Source organism: Chrysemys picta, chromosome 7 (genome assembly GCF_011386835.1).
Source record: "Chrysemys picta bellii isolate R12L10 chromosome 7, ASM1138683v2, whole genome shotgun sequence".
In the NCBI taxonomy this organism is placed as follows: domain Eukaryota; kingdom Metazoa; phylum Chordata; order Testudines; family Emydidae; genus Chrysemys; species Chrysemys picta.
In genome coordinates, this window is record NC_088797.1 from 116,172,889 (window position 1) to 116,194,074 (window position 21,186).

The 21,186-nt window shown below is 44.2% G+C and overlaps 1 protein-coding gene across 6 annotated transcripts in view; it reads right to left on the reverse strand.

Annotated features, from left to right (window-relative positions):
* Positions 1-21,186, reverse strand: part of ATRNL1 (attractin like 1) — a 976,173-nt gene that overhangs the window by 764,464 nt on the left and 190,523 nt on the right. For all 6 annotated transcript variants that reach the window (XR_010589324.1, XM_005293856.5, XM_065552410.1 and 3 more), the window contains exon 10: positions 8,997-9,151. Coding sequence is in view for 5 of the 6 variants with exons in the window: in XM_005293856.5 (XP_005293913.1) it covers positions 8,997-9,151 (155 nt within the window). In the remaining variant the exon portion in view is untranslated. The remainder of the gene's footprint in view (positions 1-8,996; positions 9,152-21,186) is intronic.

Genomic DNA, 21,186 nt, shown 5'->3' on the forward strand with positions numbered 1-21,186 from the left:
AATTCTCAGGACGGAGCACAGCTCTGCCGAACCCAGCATCATCCCTGGTCTGGGAGACGATTGCATAACTTGAGGTGAACGTGTGAACTGAAGACCACATGGCAGCCCTACAAATGTCCTGAATGGGGACATGGGCCAAAAAGGCAGCCAACGAGGCCCTCGCCCGAGTCAAGTGCCCTGTCACAATTGGTGGCGGAGGGATTCCCGCCAGGTCATAACAGGTACAGATGCACGAGGTGATCCAGTTGGAGAGCCACTGAGTGGAGATCAGCCGATCTTTCATGCACTCGGCCGAGGCGATGAACAGTTGCGAGGACTTTCTAAACGGCTTAGTCTGCTCCAGGTAGAAAGCCAGAGCCCGTCTCACATCCAGCGTGTGGAGGCGGCACTCCTCACTGGACGCATGGGGCTTGGGGCAGAGGACCATCAGAAAAATGTCCTGACCCATGTGATAGGCAGAGACTACCTTTGGGAGGAATGATGGGTGTGGGCAGCTGGACCTTATCCTTATGAAACACCGTGTATGGGGGCTCGGAGGTCAGGACCCTGAGCTCTGAGACCCACCTAGCCGGTATGATCGCAACCAGGAAGGCCACCTTCCACAAGAGGTGTGACCAGGAGCACGTGGCTAGCAGCACAAACAGGGGCCCCGGGAAATGGGCCAACACCAAGTTTAGGTCCCACTGCCTAACATATGGGACGAGGCGATCTAACACCTTAAGGAATCGGCCAGTCATAGCATGGGAGAATACCGTGTGGCCCTGCACCGGTCGATGGAAGGCCGATATGGCCGCCAGGTGCACCTTGACTGACGAGGGCGCCAGGCTCTGGGATTCAAGGTGAAGGAGGTAGGCAGAATAAGCTGGATCGAAGCGGCCACCGGGGAAACGCCCCGCTCATCCGCCCATCTGGAAAACCGAGACCACTTTGCCAAGTACGCTCGGTGCATAGAGGGCCGCCTACTTTCTAGGAGGATGCGCTGAACCCTTTCCAAGCACGTGCTTTGCTCCCAACCTAACCATTGAGCAGCCATGCCATGAGGTGGAGTACCGTTAGGTTGGGGTGGAGGAGGCAGCCCTGGTTCTGGGAGAGCAGGTCCAGGTGGGATGGCAACAGCAACAGCCACAGTGGGGCAACCGCCAGGCCCATGAGGGTCTGGTACCAATGCTGCCTGGGCCATGCTGGGGCAATCAGAAGGATCCGGGCCTTGTCCATCTTTATCTTTTCCAGGACCTTGCCGATCAGCGGGAACGAGGGAAAGGCATAGAGAAACTGGCCTGACCAGGACAGGAGAAAGGCATTGGAGACAGTGCCCTGTCCCAGCCCCCACCTAGAGCAGAACTGGGGGCAGCGACAGTTCTGCCAAGTCACAAACAGGTCCATCTGGGAAGTACCCCACACTTGGAAAAGTCTGTGCACCGCCTCTGGGTGGTGAGACCACTCGTGCTGAGAGGAGAAGTCCCTGCTTAAGCAATCTGCGCGCGCGTTCTGGGCGCCCGGCAGATGGAAGGCCTGTAGGCAGATGGATGACTACAAAGGCAGGCCAGGCTGACATACGACCTGCCGCTGTCCCTGGACCGGGAGAAGTGGCAGCTCGGGGAGCGATGCCGACCTCGGAACCATGATCCCGATGTGGAGGACCTGTACCGTCAGTAACAGCTGCTCCGCGATCGGCTCCAGCGGGCGAACCCGCGACGGCGAGACGATGGCGATCGACGCCCGGGGCGGCGGAGGCGGTGCCATGGCAGTGTCCTGGAGTGGGACACCAAACAGGAACTACGTCGACATTCGTGCCATGACCGGCTGCGATAGCCCCTCCGAGACGAGGACCTTTGGCGACATCTCCCTCGGTCCCGACAGTGTTCGCTCCTCGAGGTGGAGTGGTGCTGAGAGTCTTGGTCAGACGGAACCCAACCAGACAACCTGGTTGGCGTCAAGGGCGATCCACGTTCACTCAACCGAGACCAGTACCGAGCCGGGGGTGACTGCGGAGATCCGAGCGGTGGCTTGCCTCTGGAGCGTGGGGCCGACATCAGCGGTGCTCTTGGTACTGGCATGGACATAACATCCCGGGGCCGCTCCGATGTGGAGGGCATCTGGACATCCGGAAAGGCCTGCTCCGAATGGGCCGAGCTACTCCGCTCGACTTGATTTGGAAGCCTAAAGGCCGATGGGATCGAGGACTGCCCGATGTGGGCCTAGCCTCTGTCCCAGGTTTACTCAGTGCCGCGGCGAAGAAGGCCTGTTCCTAACCTTCTTGGCATGCCCCATGGATGGGGAGCGGTGACGACTAGTCGATGGCGCTGGAGGGTCGTCATGCACCGACACCGCGGTGCCCAGTGCTGACTCAGAGGGGAGTGCCAGAGCCGCGATCAGCACCCACTCCATCAGGATAGCCCAGAGCCTAATGTTCCTTTCTCTCTTAGTCCAAGGCTTAAACAACTTGCAAATCTTGCAGTGATCGCTGAGATGGGTTTCCCCCAAACAGCATAGACAGTCCGAGTGCAGATCACTCAGTGGCATAGATCGCCTACAAGTGTTGCACGACTTAAAACCCAGGGCACGGGGCATGCCACAGCCTGGACGCTCTAGCTAAACTAAACTAACTAAACTAACTAACTAACTACAGGTACCATACACTGAACGAACAAGCAGTTTTGGAGACAAGCTACAGCAAAGCTGGAGCAGAGCAGTTCCAAAGCACCTTCACTGGCGGCAAGAAGGAACTGAGGGTGTGGGGAGCATGCAGCGCCCCTTATACTGCGCCATGGAGGCACCTCTCCAGAGGTTGCTGGGGCACTCCCCTACAGGTACTGCTAGGGGGAAAACTTCCAGCACCGGTGCACATGGCGAGCACGCACACCTATTGTGGAATACACATGAGCAATCACTCCAAGAAGAGTAGTTGCCATCTTCATACACTATTACAGTATTTGACATTTAGAACAGTTCATCAAATTATTGTGGATATTAACAGAATGCAACGCTATGATTAAATAAAAGCTCTGTGTAAATTCAAATGCTTCCCTCTCACACAGAGAAGTTGGTCCAGTAGACGATATTACCTCACACACCTTGTCACACTATGATTTAGTGATACACATCATATGAAACAGCTATAATCTCATCTTTGTACAGTGTGTTTCTCACCGTGATATACGTACATACAAGGCCAGCTAAATGCAAACTTCGTTAACCCACATAATTCTTAAAGTGTAACACAATTGGGACCCAAACAATTTGGTCTCTATCAATCTCACTAAGGCCCATTTTATTGCACTCCAATGAATTATCTCCTTTCTGCTTCCGTCCCCCCACCCCCATCTTTTTTCATGTCATCCTTTTCCCTGTCAATCCTTTTCTTTCTTTTCAACCATTTTGAGCAGCTGCAGTAGAAGGAATGAAAAATTTCTTACCCAATAATTTTCTGTTAGCAGCTTCTCTTCTCATTTGTAACTGATGGGTTAATGCCCCACACCTTTAGAATTTGGAGGCAGCTCAATATTGTTAATAGGGTCTCCAGGACTAAGCCCTGCCCTTCTGTTCAGGCCAACAGAAGAGTCCTTCCAAAGCTGCAGAAACACTCCAGCAATAAATTATTTGCATTAGGACAACTTGATATAATGCATTAATTAACCTTAAGAGAATTATATGTTTAAGTCTCCCTTTAGAGAAAATTTTCAATTTGTATTCTAGTCATTTAGAAGACTACCGGGGTGGGATGAATGAGTAAAGAAGCTGCTAACACAAAGAAAATTATCAGATAAGAAATTTCTCATTCTGTTTGCACAGCTTCTCTCCTCATTCATCACTAATGGGAAGGAGTGAGCAGTGAATCAAAGACGTGTGCATGGATGGGGGAGGATAAGCCTATGCGTGACACCAGCAATTCTAGCCATTGAGATAATTGGCTGGATGACCATTGCCAGGAAATGTCTGATGCAATAAAGTATTGGATCTTGCAAATATTAACTATGAGGGTAAAATTATGGCCAGGAACATGTTTGTTTTGACCCCTGCCTGAGAAATTCTGTTAGGTTCAAAAGCTCTTCTTGATTTTCAAGAATTGGTGGGTATGAATCCTTTCCACCAACCATCCAGTCACAAACTGGTCTGTTTCTCTGGGCAGGGCATTGATTGGGATGTTGTCCATGCATAGATATACAAGCATAACTTGTGACCTGTGCCTTGCTGAGACTACTGCTGTGTGTTTAAGTCTCTAGGTGAGGAGGGTGCATCAGGAAGAAGAGTTTTGTACAGGAATTGTGAGCTCTTGTTGATGGTTATAAATTGGCCATCAACAAAGTTCTGGAACAGCCTTCCAAGGGGATCAGTGGGGGAAAAAAACTTAACTGGCTTCAAGACTGAGCTTCATAAATTTATGGAAGGGGTGGTATGATGGGACTGCCTACGATGGCAGGTGACCCACAGGCAACTGGCAGTAGCAAAAGTCTCAAACGGCCAGTGATGGGACACTAGATGGGGAGGGATCTGAGTTACTATAATAACTGAGCTGGGGAAGGCTCAGACATCTACCCCTGATTACCTCACAGTAACTCTCTCTGAATTCTCTAGATATATAATATTTCTACCTATCTAGCAAGAGACAGATTATATCTCATTTCTCATGCCCAATCTGAGCCCTATGTATTAAATCTTTACAGATATCAGACCCTGTAGGAAGACCCTGACTACTATACAGTGCATTCCTCCTCCCCTTCCTTCCAGCCAAAGCACCGTTCTTTCCTCTGGAATGGCCGATGAAGGGCACCCTCTAGAATAATAATCCACTGATTAGCCAGATATAATAGCAGTCATGGTAATGCAAAATCTTATCCTTCCTCCCTGCTTCATTTGTGATGCAGCCTATATCTCCATGGGAAAACTTTAGATATCACCAACCTGAGAACAAAGATCATGAGTGTTAAATTTGAGGAAAAATGCAGAAATTTTGTGAGCTCTCTCATGCTGCTGTTATATATCTTTTGCAACTTACTTTACTACTGCAAGCCACCCCCTCACACCCTCCTAATTTACCTAACTCAGAAAATTACATTTTCACATTCATGTTATCTTCTTGTAAGAAAAAATATCTGACCAAAATACCACTGAGCAGTCCTTAATTTTACTTCCAAATATCAAGCCAATCTTCCTTAACCCCTTAAGTGACTTTTTTCTTTAGATTATTTGTGACTATGACATTTTAATTTTCATCTTTACAAAAGGAATGATAGCATGCACATTATGCTGTATATCTACTGAGCAATAGGAGTGTCCCTTTGTGGGACAATGTACATGTTGCTGCACATTGTGAATCTTTTAATGTGGAATTTGATGTGGTTCCATGCTTCACCTGAAGAAGCAAGGTACTGTTTGATTTGTTGTCTTTTATTCCTGTTACTCACTGAGTTTTGAACATCTAAGCACTATCTAAAAGTGTTACAAGTGTTACAGTGTTTAATATAGACACACACATTTATTCTTCTGTTTTTATCTTAGGGATAATTGAAACAGGAAATTTAACAACTGACCTAACTATATCCACTGCTCCAAGCCTGCCAAACCTTTGACATCAGCCAGCCAATTTATATATAACCACTTGAAAAATGCATTTGTTTGTCTTTTTTACACCTGCTATTTGGCAAGTTCTTGGCAGATTACCCGTAACAGGCAGGTCACTTTTAGCATAAATCAAAGATTATCACTGCCTTCTGGAAGCCAGAAATGAGGTGATTCAGGATAGAGATCAGAATCTTAACGCCTTGGTTTGCTGCAAGTTCCCTAAGAGACAAAATGCAGGCTAATAAAGCACATGGAAAGGAAGCACATCTCTATCAGTCTAGCAATTCCAGGTATGGGATTTTATATGCAAAAGCAATCTTTCATCATTTATACTACCAGAACATGGGAGCAGAAACTCATAAATCTGGTGAACACCAACCACTGGTGCCAATGGATTAAGACATGCTCTTTAACCTGAATAAAACCATCATACTGTCAAAGACACACACACACACACACACTCACACACACACACATTGAAAATGAGGTTTTATGCTTATACAGCTGCCCAATACAAACATCTGCAATACATATGAAGAGATTTTTTGAAGGTCAGAAACCCTATGGTTCATTTGAGATCAGTAAGAGAACCTGCATCAATGGTACCAGCAGCAGCACATTGTGCTACAAACCGAGATATTCAACTATAAACTGAAGCCTCGTGAATTAGAGACATGTCTACACTAACACTTATGTCGGCAAAATTTATGTCACTCAGAAGTGTGAAAAACACCCCCCTGAGCAACATCAGTTTTGCAGGCATAAGTGGTAGTGTGCACAGTGCTATGTCGGTGGGAGAAGCTCCTGCCGACATAACTACTGCCACTCATTGGAGGTGGTTTAATTATGTCGACGGGAGAGCTCTCTCCCGTCAGCATAGAGTGGCCACACGAGTGATCTTACAGCTGCATCGGTGCAGCTGTGCCACTGCAAGGTCTCTAGTGTAGGCATAGCCTTTGAGTCTAGGTACCCACAAGTTCCTCATACTCAGTTCTAGTAGCTGTGTTGGTTGCAAAAGAAGCTGTTCATCTAAGTTTACTGTCAAGAGCAATATTTTACAATAGCAAGTTGACAATGACCGTAGGAGGCAAGATAATGAAAGTGATTGTTAATAGCAACAGAAGGGAATTTAGTCACATGTCTGAACAAATACTTCTGAGGTATTTCAGTATCCACTCACTTCTCTTTATCTCTATCCATAATACTGTGTTCTCCTGCAGAAGACTTGCTTTTCATGGAGATTCTTCAAAATGATCAAATATTTCCTTAACTTGATAGGCTGCTTGTTTCCTGAGGAGTCCCAAGACAGCCAGTCTTTTCCAGTGAAGTCACAAGCCAGTCCAGGACAAATGAACACAATATTCTCTTTAGGCAATTTCTTTTTATTTTCCCTTTTAGATTCAGAAATCTCACTGTAAGAACCATTCACTGCACAGTGAATACCAATAAGCATTCAGGCTTTTGATTAATCCATTGTTGAAATAATCATAAGAGGAAGAAAACTTAACAGGTTGTTCTATTCATATTTACATTTTTTTCCCCAAAACTCATAGCTTTCCTCAATGCCCAAATGGAAGGAAAAGTGTATTCCTTCACTTACATTTCCATCCGTACTTCAGAAGATGGATATGATGATTTATGGGAAACCTTATGCTGTAACAAAGAATCCCAGACTTCAGCGGTTCTCTTTTATAAATGTTTCATGATTCACAGCAGTAGGCTCAGTGTATTTACTACAGTAATTCAGAAAAAAAGTCAAAAAAATGTTGACTTTCAACAATATTTTAAATACACTAACATCTGTATTTAGTGTTTTAAATCATTAAACTGTTTTCTATTTTACTATTGCAATTGTTTTAACTATTTGCAGCATCTTCAGAGCTATAAATCGGGGTTTTATAAATGCCTTATTATGGGATCTGAGTTACTACAGAGAATTCTTTCCTCGGTGTCTGGCTGGTGAGTCTTGCCCACATACTCAGGGTTTAGCTGATTGCCATATTTGGGCTCGGGAAGGAATTTTCCTCCAGGGCAGATTGGCAGAGGCTCTGGGGGGTTTTCGCCTTCCTCTGCAGCATGGGGTACAGGTCACTTGCTGGTGGATTCTCTGCACCTTGAAGTCTTTAAACCACGATTTGAGGACTTCGGTAGCTCAGACGTAGGTTAGGGGTTTGATACAGGAGTGGGTGAATGAGATTCTGTGGCCTGTGTTGTACAGGAGGTCAGACTAGATGATCATAATGGTCCCTTCTGACCTTAAGTCTATGATTCTATGAACACAGCTACCACTAGCACAATTTCATTTAGTTTTGAACAGAAAATGAACATATTAGATCAGATCCTCTGGTGTGATCATAAAATCACTGAAATTGCTGCTGAATACCTCTTGTGAGATACTGAGTCCCCACAATTCCCTGGGGAAAATGGAGAAACTGAGTATGTTCAGCACCATCCAATATTGGGCCCTTGTTTTATATTACATTTCTTGAAAAGACAATTTATTTTTTTGCAATTTGATTTTTCTACTCATGATATAAGTTTGTCCACAAAGAGGCTATTCATATTATGCCTATTAAAATTAAGTTTTGTTTAAAACAGAAGTCTATACAGGAAAAAATTTAAAAAAGATAAATTTCCAAACTGTCACAGAAATACAATCAATAAACCTCAATTTTCTTTAGATACAGTAGTAATACCACAGTCTGAATTATTTAACGTGACTGCATCACTCCCAATACTTTCCATGCTACTTTCAAAGAGTTTTTGAAACAAAATCTGTACATTCTGAATTATTCTAATATCTGTCTCTTATTTTATAGCTTTAACGTCACAAATAAATCAGCAATACTTTGCATGTTACAATTATTTGTTTCTCTAGTTAAGTAAAGGTTTTAATATGAATGAAATTCACTGATTGTTGTGGTATATTTGAAAATAGGGTTTGTGTGCTAACTAGGGTAACCAGATGAGGGAAAGAAAAAATCGGGACACATGGGGGGGGGGGGGGGGGGGGGACAAAAAAAAAAAAAAACGAGTCAGTCCCTGCCGGTGAAGCAAGGGAGTACTTCAAGGGAAGATCTTGAAGATGGATAGAGAGATCTTAACATGAAGAGAAAATACTAGATTGTAGTGTTTTATATTTTGGGGGAGAGGGTATTTTAAGCACTGAGAAATACAGAGAGACAATTTTGGTCCAGTTTTACATAATTTTTTTGGCTTCCACCCCGCATCTAAGAAACTACACAAAGTAATAATGGAAAATCAAAAAAAACGTGCTTTGTCACACATCCTAACAAAAAATAGCTTATAAACTTTCATAGTTCAAATGTAAAAGATACATAGACCTTTTGTGAATGAATTCTTATGTGCTTCATAAATCAAGGCTGTGATTCTTAAACTTCACCTAATAAGTAAATCTTACATGCAGTACCTACCTATATCATATGCCAGAAAGTCAGCCGAAAAGCACTTTGCACCATTACTCAGAGAAGTATCATTATGGGTATTTCCGCCAAAAATCAGCATAGCTCCACTTATTAAGACAGCTGAATGAAGATACTTTGCAAAACCACTCTCTTTCAAAATAGTCCTAGAAAATATAAGAATAAAATAATACATTATAATATATTAAAAGTCTATCCCTTTTATGAAAGATGACCGTTATAGCTAGGGTTCCTACATAAAATACAAGAAAACCAGTAAAGTTAAGTAGGGTACCCAGTGAATATAACATAAAATATACTCATCATTTCTGAGATAATAAATTTGCTCATATTATAATAAAAGTTTCTAATTCAATAAAAAAATCAAAAGATCCATTTTATTATTTTACCAACTGATTTATCTAAAAAATTAGATCAGCTATGCGTTCCTCAGGAAATATGTTTGCCTACAAAAAGATTAACTTTTTAACCCAAAATTTCTATTAGCATGTGCACACAATTTTTTGGCTAGAGAAAGAACAGTTATTCAACTTTCATTACTGTTGTTTTTTGAGATATGTTGCATATATCCATTAGGCTAGGTGGGTGTGCATTTCATGCACTGGTACCAGTGACCGGTCTCTAGCAGTTCCCACAGAGGCAGCCATGCCTGAACTATGGTGTCGCTCATGGTCCAAGCAAAAGGTACCAAGGGTGAAGCTGCCATGCCCACCCTTCAGTTCCTTCACACCAGACTCTTAGATGAAAGACTCCAATGTATTGGGGATGGAGGGTGGGTCATGTAATAGACATATGTAGAGCCCTGCATGGGGGACGCAGCATGCTTGGGGCAGGCAGCAGCAGCCAGTGGCTGGGGCTAGGCAGCAGGTCGGAGTCAGGGCTGTCCAGCACCCGCTCACTGTGCTGCTTCTTATCCAGCAACTTGGGCCCCACAGGCAGCGCCAGCGTCCCCACCATAGCCTGGCCCGGCAGCCCTGGCTGCACTCCCAGGCCCAGGCCCAGCCCGCCGGCTCCTGGGCAGCAGGGCCCCAGCACCCCACCCCTCAGCTCCACTGTGAAGCAACACATACTGCTGTTGCCATATGCTGTCGCTTACGAGCCCCTGGGAGCAGCATGCGATTCGACGCCCCTTTCTTCCATCCCCCTGCCGCGCCGCCCCATCTTCTCGGAATCCCCACCCCGTGCTGCCTCTTACCCCCAGTTCCCACCCTCACACTGCCTCTTCCCTGCAAGGCCTCCCCTCCCCATTGCTAGCCCTTGTGAGACGGCTTGCTGCTGCGGGTGTGGATGCAGATACAGGTAAAAGGGGTGTTCCATAGGGATGGTGTAACATGACAATGCAGCTGGTGATCCACTTGGCCAGCTATTATGCTGTTGCAATATGCCCCCTCATTAATTATGCATCGGAGAATAATAGTTGGGAAGAGAGCCAAAAGGGCTTTGGTTCTGTCTAGATAAAAAGCCAGGGCTTGGCAAACATCCAAAGTGTGGAGCTTTTGTTTGTCTTTATGGAAATGTAGCTTTGTAAAGAAAACTGGTAAATCTATAGACTGGTTGAGATGAAAATCAGACTCTCCTTTGGAAAGAAACTTAGGATGTGGCCTACGCTGTACCTGGTCCTGGAAAAAAACAGTGTATGGAGTGTTCTGTTACTAGGACATGCAGCTCTCCTACTCTCCTTGCAATGTGATGGCTACAAAAAGCTACCTTTGCTGAAAAGTGTAACCACAAACAGGAAGCTAATGGTTCAAAAGGGGAACCTCATAAGTACTGATAACTAAATTCAAATCCCCATGTGGGGAAAGGGTTGCTAATGGGTGGAAACATCCCATCTAGGTCTTTTGAGAACCATGGTTTAGAGTAAAACAGTCCTCCCCCTGATATGGAAGTGAAATGCTGAAATTGCAGCCAGGTGCACCCTGATGGAGCTGACAATCAAACCTGACTCTTTCACGTGTCACAAATAGTCCAAGATTTTCGAAGCATGGTCTGCATAGGCCACAGACAGTCCATGGTTAATTGCCCAGATAGAAAACTGCTTCCACTTACTAAAGCGAGTAGCTCTCGTGGATAGGGTTCCTACTTTTAAGTGGGACATTTTGGACCATTTCAGAACAATGGGACTCCTCAGGGTCTAGCCACTGAGGAACCAGGCCATGAAGTTGACGGTTTGGGTGTAATACCCAACTGTGATCTTGCGATATCAGGTTCTTGACTGGAGGCAGGGGAAAAGTTTCCTTGACTGATAGCTTGCAGAAGTCTGAATACCACAGTTGTCTTGCCCAGGGTGCCACAATGACTATCATTTTGTCTTGGTCCCGCTTCAGCTTGAGGATGGCCTTGGAAATAAGTGGTATGGGGAGAAGGCAGGGATAGGAGTAGAGTAGGTCCTTGCCCCAAGGGAAAAGAAACACCCCTGAGATAGACCCTGGGCTGTGGCCTGCCCTCAGACAGAACTGGGAGCAGTTCTGATGGGTTGTGACTAAGTCCATAGTTAGGATTCCTCCTATTTGAACCACTGATCTTAGAATAAGTATGTTTGGGGACCACTCATGATGCAAGGTGAAGGATGTGCTTAATCTGTCCACTATGACATTGTGAACCCCCACAGGTGTGATGCTACAAGTGACAAGGAATTTTATATGCAGAAGTTCCGCAACCTGACTGCCTCCTGGCAGAGGCTCTTTGATGTGACTTCTCCCCTCCTTATTAATGCACAACACTGCTGTGGTGTTATTGGCAAGTATTTGGACAGTTCTGTTGTGTAAATGGGTACAAACTGGTGACTCACTATGGAGTTCGCCCGCAGCTCTAGAATGTTATGTGTAGTCCCATCTCTTGACTGGACCACAAGCTTTGAGCTTGCCAAACTCCCAGATGGTCTCCCCACCCCATAGTTGAAGCATCTATTACTAGAGTCGTGGAAAGAAGAGGCAGGGAGAAGAAGTCTCCTGCAGACATTGTTGTGGCTCATCCACCAATCCAGTGAAGATTAGATTTTGCCAGGGATACATATCAGTCCATCCAGGTCATGTATCTGAAGGCAGTACATTGACCTGAATCATGACTGTATCCCTCTGAGATGAAGTCTGGCATCTGGGTTCATGTAATTGCCAGCCACCATGTGCTCCAGGAGCTTGAGGCAATTTCTCACTGATGTCTGAGGGGCACACAGAAGTCTTGGATGGCTAGGAGTCTTACTAGCCTCAGAAAGGCCCTCTATAGACCAGCTGGGAAGAGAACAGGGATTACAACACTTCCCTTTTAAATTTATGCAGTGCCTCATCGGTTTCAAGGAAAATAAATTACAGCCCTTGAAGGGGAGATCTTCATTGGTTTGTTAGACTTCGGCGAGAATTCACAAAGCCTGGAGCCATGTATATGGTGCATGGTTACTGCCATGGTCATAACTCTGGCAGCTGAGTCCACTGCATCCAAAGAAGCATGTAGAGCAGATCTTGTGACTGTATAACCTTCCTCCAGGAGAGACTGACACTCAGCCTTGGAGTCCTCAGGCAGTTTTATTAAGGAATTTAAAGATGGCATCCCAATAGGAATACTCACAATAGGTCAACAGAGTCTGATGGTTTGCTGTGCACCATTTTAATCCCTCAGTTGCATATATTTTTCAGCCAAAGAGGTCTAACTTTTTTTTGCATCCTTATCCTTAGGAGGCACTGCTCTACCTTGGCAGTTCTTTCATTTTCTGCTGCCACTACTCGGGAGGATGGTGTGGCATGTTGATAAAACTGCTCATACACCTGAGAGGGAATCTGGTTCTTGTGTTCTGTGAGCCTTTTCACTGGCATGAAAGATGACTGAGCTTGCTATAAAGTTTTAATAGACTTACAGGCTGCATAGCTGCTTCATTTATGAGGAGAGAAACTTTCCCTGACATAGCTTGGTGTAAAATGTATATGATCTTGTGAGGATTTTCTTCCACAAGTTGTATTTGTATCCCCCGTAGCATAGCCATTCTTTTCAGGAGTGCCTGGTAGGCCTTAAAATCATCTAGTACCAGAGAAGATGATTTCTATATCAGGGCCCCATCTGTTGAGGAAGATGACATATTCAAAGGGGACAGGTTACAATCCTCTTGGAGCTGGTTGAGAAATGCAGACCTGTCTGAAGCCACCAATGGTCAATCCTGAGCCTTGGCTCCCCAGTGAAGGCTGATATTGGAGTCAAGCAGCCTACCAGTACTGTAACAAGGAGACTTGGCCTGTGGGGATATATTTCAGTAGTGTAGCAACTGGCTGGTACCGACTTCCAATGGTCTGTCAGTTCCGAGTTGGCAATATTCCCGCCTCTGGGCCTAGTTTCTGTAGTGCAGTGGAGATGATAATCTCGAATCCGGAGGCATCCCCCATGGTATCCAGTAGGGACAGTGATGAGGTTGGCACAGTACCAGAGACTAAGTATGCTTAAACTCAGCCCTTCAGTCTCTCGATCTTCTCTTGTCACGACAACTCCTATGATAGCAACAATGATCCTTGGAAGATGCCCCGGATTCCTGTACTGGGAGACATAGGAGGGGAGGAGGAGTACTCTCTAGGCCAGGGATGCATGGTATAAGGGATTACATTATTGGAGATTGGGAGTGAGAGTACCACAGTCTAGTTGTAGATAACAGTAACATCAAACTTCAGAGTGGTAGCCGTGTTAGTCTGTATCAGCAAAAAGAACGAGGAGTACTTGTGGCACCTTAGAGACTAACAAATTTATTTGAGCATAAGCTTTCTTGGGCTAAAACCCACTTCATTGGATGCATGCAGTGGAATGTTGCCAATTCTGTCCACATATCTATTCAGGGGACACCATCATAGGACCTAATCACATCAGCCACACTATAAGAGGCTCGTCTACCAATGTGATATATGCCACCATGTGCCAGCAGTGCCCCTCTGCCATGTACATTGGCCAAACCTGACAGTCTCTACGCAAAAGAATAAATGGACACAAATCAGACGTCAAGAATTATAAGAGTTATAGTTGGTATGGCAACACCCATTTTTTCATGTTCTCTGCGTATATGTATCTTCCTACTGTATTTTCCACTGCATGCATCCGACGATGTGGGTTTTAGCCCACGAAAGCTTATGCTCAAATAAAGTTGTTAGTCTCTAAGGTGCCACAAGTATTCCTCATTCTTTTTTAGTAACATCAAAGGCTTTCTGGCTATCAGCACCATGCATTGAGGTAGAGCAGTTATCATTGGTCTTGGAGCTGCCTTCATAATCAACGGCTGCTGTACCAGACCTGAAGATGTTGGTACCATAGCAGACCCAGACACTGAAGGCAACATCTGCACCTCATGAATCAGCTCCAGCAAGACACTATCAGTCTGAGTACATGGTGAGGGCAATACCAACCGGCTCATGACATCTTTCTCAGCTATGTCGGCCTCTGGTACCAAGATGGGCTTTTGCCCTGCTGTGATCAAGGATGACAGCTCTAGTGCCTTCTCTAGGGAAAGCAGCAGCGCTCAACAGTCCTGGCTTGTGAAACAGAGTCAATGGCTCTTCCCTGATCAAGCCACTATGAGTGGTATCAGAGAGCAAAATGTCCTGCACTGAGGATTTTGATGATGCAGAAACCATCTCTTTCTTTAGCTTTGGAGGCCAAGAGGGCTCTGAGTATTTATGTCTCTTTGAGGAATGCCCTGGTGCAGCGTTCCTCCTCCTTTCTCTGCCTTCTGGTAGGGCCAGAGGAGCAAAGACAGGGAGGAATTCCCTCTAACTAATCGAGGCAGTAGCAATGCAGAGTAAAGGGTGACCTCCACAATGATGTACCTGAAGTGTTCTACTCTTAGCATCTTGCCTTGCATGGGGCCTTAGCAAATCAGATATCTGTCCTTGAGATGACCTTTACTCAAGGAATTCAGGCAGCAAGAGTGAGGGTCACTCACAGACATCAGTTTGCAACACCCAGAACAAGGTTTGAAGGTGAGAACGTAGGCACAGGTTCCCCCGGTACCAGGCACAACCCAGAGTCCACTGATTTACTGATTAGGGAGGCAGGGAGGAAACGAGGGAGAAAGAAAGAAAGAACAGCCCACTCGAGAACACAAACTAGCAAAAAATACTAACTAGAAGTTCAGAGGAACAACTGACAGCATGTTCTGACCACTGAGCACAGACAGTAAGAAGAAATAGAAGGGTAGATGTGCCAGTTCTATATTTTATACCCTCAACTCAGAACAGGAACAGCACCAGGGCCTTTTGTGGGAGCGGATAAGACCGCCAGTAAGGAATTTCCTCTACATTGCCTCCAATCCTAGGGCCCAATCCTACAAACCCTTATCCATGTGAGTAGTCAAAGAGGTTGCTTGATCAGACCCTTACAATGAATTACATTACTGTACTCTGCATAAATACATAATGAAACCATTTTGCCATTAAACTTCAGATTAACGTTGCTTTGAGCTAACATTCTTTCTAATTGCATAACACAGTTGCCCTAGGGGTGCACTGATTTTTTTACCATCATTTTTACATCATTGTGATTCCCTTATGTGACAGTATGTCTCATTGCTTTGATATGATGTCAATCCACTAAAAAATTAGAGACATCATTAAAAAAAGAATAAGAATTATTGTGTGTGAAGAAGCTGGGAGATGGATGTTGAACCTAAATACAGAATCTTGCCCTTCAAAAACTTTTTTTTGTAAAAATACCATAAAAGGAGACAGTAATGACTAACTGCGGTACCTAATTTTTTTATGTGATGCTAATAAAAGAGAATAAGTCAGCACATCCATAAGCACAGCCATACCTTTCAAACTGCTTCCACTTTTAGCCTCCGTATTTTTTAACTAAGTGTGGGTTGCATTTTTTTGTTATTTATAATGAATACATTTTGCAGATAGAGCACGAAACACACAAAAGTGTGTTTTGCCAACCTAAAATTATCTTCACCTTTTAAATAATTTTTGGCCTAACAACTTAATATTTTATGGCCAACGTATTTTTCAATATATTATTCTTGCTTTTATAATTATTTTTGAGTGTCCAAAATGTGCTAAATGCCTCAAAGCAACAAGTATATATATGGTCCCAGCCCACAAGAACATGCAATCCAACTTTAACAAGACTTGAAAATAGGGTTATAAACATGCAAACGAGCAGGAAAAGTTGAAGAACAAGGGTATCAGTAATAAGATCACATGCTTATTCAGCTCAAAGAGGCATGTACACATCTTGATGGTCATGTTCCTTTTATTTTCCCCTCTCCCTCCCCTAATTTTTCATAGTCAAGACAGAAAAAGTTAGTTTTTAGGAGGTATCTGAATGAGGTGAGAGGTGGCTAGCAGAACAGGTTTAGGGATAGCATGGTAAGCATGGGGTAGCATGGAAGAAGGTGCAGATAAGGTCAGAGAGAAGATGATAAACAGGGTATTATGGCTGAAATCAACACTGGAGTGGAGCCAGGATGGAATGCAGAAGAAGACTATCTGCAGTGTATATACTCAATTTATGTTTACCACCATATTCTTCATTCTCTGTCCTATATTCTCAAGACTGAAGAATGATCTATATTATATACAGCTACAAACAGCCTATAATAGGCTTTCTAGTATCTGGGGAATAGCCAGAGAGATCCCTCAACCACACCCCTTACACCAGAGGTCAAGAGTGAGGATGGTACACAAGGTACTACAAGGACCTATACCACCAGAAAATTCCCTTGCATGAGGAGGCTAGGTTAGGCTGGGTTTAAGGCTACTAGAGCAGTGGCAAAGCAGTTTTGATAGATGTATGAGTCTAGTACAATATCTTCTTTTTCATAGTTATAGAATAGTATTAATTGTTGATTTTTTTGTGTCCATATTTAAAACCCAAATAAAATATTTAAATAAAAAACACATAGAAACCTACTATTGTTATACCACATTTATCAACAAAATTAAATGGCCAAGATATTAAACCCTGGAAATCAGGGTACAGAATAAACTAAATTATTTTTGCACTCCATTGTTCTTTACAAACTACAATATGGATTCGATCCTGCAAGGTGTGATCAGCCTGAACTACTGGTGATTTCAGCGCAGATGAGGGCAATTAAGTAATTGCAGCAGTTGCTCACTTCATAGCATTCTACACATACCAGACCTCAGCCTTAAAAACATGTCTTTTACCAACAAATTTGTTCTGGAAGTATGCAATTTTGGGATGGAAAGATAGCAAAGTTCAGAATAAACGGTAAGCTAAAATGTTTTTGGGTTTTGTGCCCACTGAAACTCATGTAAGTGTTAGCTCTTGTATTCATCTTCCACGTCCCCAAATTCACTAAAAAGTGTCCCTGTGTGCTCCTACATATATCAGTCAGATGTTGAGAAACTAACAAGACTTGTGCTTAACTTTTACATCAATCTCAATGCTTCTCTTTGTTCCATTTCAACCTCCTGCCTTCTTTGTATGTTTTCTGTTTACACTGTAAATGCCCTGAAGCATGAATTATGTTGTCTTCATACCTGTATGTTACCTTCTTGGCACAACGTTGGTGCTATAAAACTAAAAACTAACTAGCAATGATACTTCAATGGTTGCCAATAAAAAGTCAAGTTTTACCCAAAGTTACCACAATGTGGTATTCTGAAATCCAGTTACTTTGCACCCTAAGTGTAAGAAAATCATACAACAACTCAGATGCCACTGTGTGGTAATTGTGGGTAAGTGTTCACTTGTAATGTGGTATAACTGCAATAAATTGATACAGAATTAAAAAGGAAAGGAAAACTTCTCAAAAATATCACAAAAGATAATGTACTATATATAAATGTATAGTCAATGTTACAATTAACTGCTGAAAAAAAATGTTTACTTAATCTTTCTGTCACTGACAGGTTTCAGAGTAGCAGCCATGTTAGTCTGTATCCACAAAAAGATGCCACAAGTACTCCTGTTCTTTCTGTCACTACTATTCTTCGAGATGTGTTGCGCAAGTCCATTACACTGAAGATGCGTGCACACTTTGTGCAATGGTGATGGAGAGTTTTCCCTACCAAAACATGTACGGGCAGCCCTAGCCATCTTTGAGGCCTCATGCTGCAAAGTGAGTGTATAAAGGCAGAGTCACCCCGCCACGTCTTCTCAAAGAACAACAGTTATGGAAAGGTATGTAACCATTTTTTCTTCTTTGAGTGCTTCCATATGCTTATTACATTGTAGGTGACTCACCAGCTGCTACCACAGGTGGTGGAGTTCAGAATCTCATCAGAAGAGGAACTGTAGGACTGCCTTACCTATATTTACATCATCTGTTGATTGTGCAGACAGTGCACGAAATCTGTTGAAAGCATGCAAAAAAGTTTCAGAGTAGCAGCCGTGTTAGTCTGTATCCGCAAAAAGAAGAACAGGAGGACTTGTGGCACCTTAGAGACTAACAAATTTATTAGAGCATAAGCTTTCGTGGACTACAGCCCACTTCTTCGGATGCATATAGAATGGAACATATATTGAGGAGATATATATACACACAGACAGAGAGCATAAACAGGTGGGAGTTGTCTTACCACCTCTGAGAGGCCAATTAATTAAGAGAAAACAAACTTTTGAAGTGATAATCAAGCTAGCTCAGTACAGACAGTTAGATAACAAGTGTGAGAATACTTACAAGGGGAGATAGATTCAATGTTTGTAATGGCTCAGCCATTCCCAGTCTTTATTCAAACCGGAGTTGATTGTGTCTAGTTTGCATATCAATTCTAGCTCAGCAGTTTCTCGTTGGAGTCTGTTTTTGAAGTTTTTCTGTTGTAATATAGCCACCCGCAGGTCTGTCACTGAATGACCAGACAGGTTAAAGTGTTCTCCCACTGGTTTTTGAGTATTTTGATTCCTGATGTCAGATTTGTGTCCATTAATTCTTTTGCGTAGAGACTGTCCGGTTTGGCCAATGTACATGGCAGAGGGGCATTGCTGGCACATGATGGCATATATCACATTGGTAGATGTGCAGGTGAACGAGCCCCTGATGGTATGGCTGATGTGATTAGGTCCTATGATGATGTCACTGGAATAGATATGTGGACAGAGTTGGCATCGGGGTTTGTTACAAAGATAGGTTCCTGGGTTAGTGGTTTTGTTCAGTGATGTGTGGTTGCTGGTGAGTATTTGCTTTAGGTTCGGGGGTTGTCTGTAAGCGAGGACAGGTCTGTCTCCCAAGATCTGTGAGAGTAAAGGATCATCTTTCAGGATAGGTTGTAGATCTCTGATGATGCGCTGGAGAGGTTTTAGTTGGGGGCTGAAGGTGACAGCTAGTGGTGTTCTGTTATTTTCTTTGTTGGGCCTGTCTTGTAGGAGGTGACTTCTGGGTACTCGTCTGGCTCTGTCAATCTGTTTTTTCACTTCAGCAGGTGGGTATTGTAGTTTTAAGAATGCTTGATAGAGATCTTGTAGGTGCTTGTCTCTATCCGAGGGATTGGAGCAAATGCGGTTATATCTTAGGGCTTGGCTGTAGACAATGGATCGTGTGGTGTGTCCTGGATGGAAGCTGGAGGCATGTAGGTAAGTGTAGCGGTCAGTAGGTTTCCGATATAGGGTGGTATTTATGTGACCATCGCTTATTAGCACAGTAGTGTCCAGGAAATGGACCGCTTGTGTGGATTGATCTAGGCTGAGGTTGATGGTGGGATGGAAATTATTGAAATCATGGTGAAATTCCTCAAGGGCTTCTTTTCCATGGGTCCAGATGATGAAGATGTCATCAATGTAGCGCAAGTAGAGTAGGGGCGTTAGGGGACGAGAGCTAAGGAAGCGTTGTTCTAAGTCAGCCATAAAAATGTTGGCATATTGTGGGGCCATGCGGGTACCCATAGCAGTGCCGCTGACTTGAAGGTATATATTGTCCCCAAATGTGAAATAGTTGTGGGTGAGGACAAAATCACAAAGTTCAGCCACCAGGTTAGCTGTGACATTATCAGGGATACTGTTCCTGATAGCTTGTAGTCCATCTTTGTGTGGAATATTGGTGTAGAGGGCTTCTACGTCCATAGTGGCCAGGATGGTGTTTTCTGGGAGATCACCGATGGATTGTAGTTTCCTCAGGAAGTCAGTGGTGTCTCGAAGATAGCTGGGAGTGCTGGTAGCGTAGGGTCTGAGGAGAGAGTCTACATAACCAGACAAGCCTGATGTTAGGGTGCCAATGCCTGAGATGATGGGGCGTCCAGGATATCCAGGTTTATGGATCTTGGGTAGCAAATAGAATACCCCTGGTCGGGGTTCTAGGCATGTGTCTGTACAGATTTGTTCCTGTGCAGGATGGTGTAGTTTCTTTAGGTGCTGGACTGACAAGCCCAAAGAAAATGTGACAACTTGTCCCAGAGAGATGGAGAAGGGTCTATAAGTTACAGGTTGAATAGAACACTGTCCTCAAAAAGAATCAAAACGGCTGCTTGGAGGCTCGTGGCTGCCAAGAAGAAGACAGCGAGGAAGTAAAGGGCATGGACATCTTCCGATGTGACCTTCACACCACCACATGGACTGGTCAAGCTGCCAGAAAGCATAATATTGTTGTCTGAGCTGGTACTTCAGACAATATTTCATCCTCCTTGTCATAGGCACATCGAGGCCTAAGGACTTGAGCACTCTCCTTGAGTCCTTTAGTGTGTGCAGAGCCTCATCTGTCTTACAGTACAAGGCACAGCCCTCAAAAGTGGGTACTCAATAGTGTGTGTTGCACCTCCACAGGAATCCCAGAGGCCAGCAACCAGGATGCTCTATGCATAGTCATCGCTATCACCTTGGCCCTAGCTGCAGAACCCACTGCAGCCAAAGAAGCCTGTAAAGCTGAACAAGACACAAGGCATTCCTCTGCAACACGTGACTGGAACTGCTCCCTGGAATCCTATGGTAGTTTACTAGCAAACTGGGATATTGCTTCCCAGTTTGAAAAGTCATACTAAGACAGCAGAGCACTACTCATAAAGTCAAGCTTCTTGGCATCTTTATTCTTAGGGGTAACCTTAGCTCTGACCTGTCAGCTCCTCTCATTCCCTCCAGCCACCACTAATGACCTAGGTGTGGGATGTAAATAAAACTGCTGAACCCCAGGAAATGGAACCTGATCTTTTTGTTTCATTCTTGTAGCAATTAGTGGAATGGAGGAGGAATGGAGGAAGGGGTTTGCCGGATTGTTTTGGCTGGCTGCATAATGGCCTTATTTATGGGCAAGGCAACCTTC